The sequence below is a fragment of the Penaeus chinensis genome, chromosome 8 (assembly GCF_019202785.1).
Source record: "Penaeus chinensis breed Huanghai No. 1 chromosome 8, ASM1920278v2, whole genome shotgun sequence".
Classification (NCBI taxonomy): Eukaryota; Metazoa; Arthropoda; class Malacostraca; order Decapoda; family Penaeidae; genus Penaeus; species Penaeus chinensis.
In genome coordinates, this window is record NC_061826.1 from 25847520 (window position 1) to 25850019 (window position 2500).

At 34.5% G+C, this 2500-nt stretch overlaps 1 protein-coding gene across 1 annotated transcript in view; it reads right to left on the reverse strand.

Moving 5' to 3' along the window:
• The window catches only part of LOC125027855 (ubiquitin-conjugating enzyme E2 T-like), a 16196-nt gene that overhangs the window by 2866 nt on the left and 10830 nt on the right, over nt 1–2500 (reverse strand). The window contains exons 6-7 of the mRNA XM_047616986.1: nt 393–462; nt 13–217 (exon numbers count right to left, since the gene is read on the reverse strand). Of these exons, the coding sequence (XP_047472942.1) occupies nt 13–217; nt 393–462 (275 nt within the window). The remainder of the gene's footprint in view (nt 1–12; nt 218–392; nt 463–2500) is intronic.

Below are 2500 nucleotides of genomic sequence, written 5' to 3' on the forward strand. Positions count from 1 at the left end.
ACTGGCACCTACAATGTCTGTCATCAGTGGATCATTCGGGTTGGGAGAAGCCATAAGCAGGCGAATTGAGGTCAAGATACTGGAGAGGTTGTGTGCAGGTCTCCATCCACCAGAGGGAGGTAACTTGAGGATATCAAGGCAGATTCTTCCAGCTGAGTCAATGTTCGGATGGTATATCTTCGTCAGGAAGCGGACTTTTGGGGGATGAAACGGGTATCTGGAAATTAAGAAGCCTTTCTTAATGAACTCCCAAGATCTCAATTCTAATAAAAGATTTTCTTGTAACGCAATAACCCAAAGTATTCAAAACCTAAATTGGGAACTAAAATCTAGTGATTTACATTAATGCAAAATGCATACTCAGAGTCCAATCCAGTCACCAAAGTCATTACCTTTCTGGAACTTCCAGTTCTAATTTGAAAACTCCTCCGGCATATACAGTATCATCATCACCAATAATAACTGAAAATATACAAGAGAAAAGTAAATGAACCGAACTAACCCATTCAAGATGAGAACATCAAATACTATATCGAACCACTTGTTCTTGTTCTATCTCTGTTAACAGGAAGACTACTTAGAACATGAGAGAGAGAGAGAGAGAGAGAGAGAGAGAGAGAGAGAGAGAGAGAGAGAGAGAGAGAGAGAGAGAGAGAGAGAGAGAGAGAGAGAGAGAGAGAGAGAGAGAGAGAGAGAGAGAGAGAGAGAGAGAGAGAGAGAGAGAGAGAGAGAGAGAGAGAGAGAGAGAGAGAGAGAGAGAGAGAGAGATTAATATGTAATTGCAAGATTGAGATAGATAATATATTGTATGCATGAAATCTTTATACTCATGCTAATCATGAATTAATAATTCCATAAATCTAAACTAAACCATTGGTAGATCTCAAATTTAAAAAAAAAATTCATCAGCCAAGGAATAACCTTCCCAAAATGAAAAATGTGTATTTTACATCCTTTTACTCACTCGTGTAAATATCTGTCACAGCCAAATTTACAAGCCACTTATTTATCTTTTTACTTCCTCATCTTTTTATCCTTACCAGTATCCCCTATGCACTCATGATGGATTTTCTTTTTAATAACAAAAGTGAAAATTGTTTTTTATATTTCCTTAAATATTAATTTAAAAATATATAGGCTATATCATAAACAATTATAAAAATCTGTACATAGAAATCTTATTTTTCTTCTTCTGATTCAAAATCTATTACTACCTTGAATATTATCCTTGAAGAATACATGGTACAAAAAGATGTGGGGGTGGACCATGCCTATGTTTCACTGACATAATTTTTTGTTAGGGACATAATGGTGACATTACCTTTTATAAAAAAAATCTAAACTTGAATTAACTGTGTAAGAAAATATAAGAACTTATATATATTTCCTGTCCATGTTCTAGTGTACCCAGGTCAGGTTTCAGTGACAATATCAATATGGTCCATCTTGAGGTGCTTCACAGGAAGGAATAAAGTACTCTTGCACTGATGCCTTTATATGATTTTCCTAATAAATTTCCAAATACATATTCTGTACAGATGGGTAAGCTTGCCTGAAAATCATAAAACTTAAAGGGCAGACTTATTCTCACCTACTAGCACATGAAGTATTAAAATCAGAGATATGCATAAATCAGCTGAAAATCAGTTGAAATAAAAAAATCAGATTCTGAACAGACAAAAAGTATTTTACAATTTGCCTGAAATAAATTCTAATGATATATAGGACAGGAATGTTTATGTATTAAAAAAAATATTTTGTTGACAGAAAATGCAGAAATTACCTAAAGGGAAAAAAGATGCTTCTTGAAAATTTCAGAACTGATTGACTTAACAGTCAGAACCATGGGCAAAAAGTAGATATATTTATAATGCTGATATGCTAAAAAGAATCCAGAAATTATTCGGACATGGAATAAAATGAGACGAAGGTAAGTAAAGAGATTAGGAATTAGCTTCAGGTAGGCATGTGAACCAGATATGGTAATGAAAAAGAGCAAATAGACAAAAAGTTGCCAGCAGTGAGAGTGAGAATTGTACTCTAACTGAGCAGGTAAATCAGCCCCAATCACTCAATCAACATTAAGTTAGTGAAAATAGGACATGAATATGTTTCTTCTATTCCATATGTTGTTAACAGTTGCTCTACCATGCTGACTCAGTCTATCTGTTTTCCATATGCAAAGCAAAATCTTACAAAATAAGGAAATCATCTTAAAAATACAGGCTTTTATATGACAAACCTAACTTAAACAAACTCTTAGAGACATTCAAGTCATGGGCCCACTCACTCAATGGTAAACATGTTTTTTTCTTGATTACCAAAAAGCATTTGAAACTGCACCTCATATGAGCCTGTTGCTTAAGGCCTCAGACACCTGGTACTGAATATCATCAGAATTAATTAAAGTTGCTGTGTTTTATGAGTGGGAGTGAACAAGGAGCCTTCACAGAAATGTTCAAAGTAAAGAAGAATGGGAAGGGAAGAATGAAAGGAATCT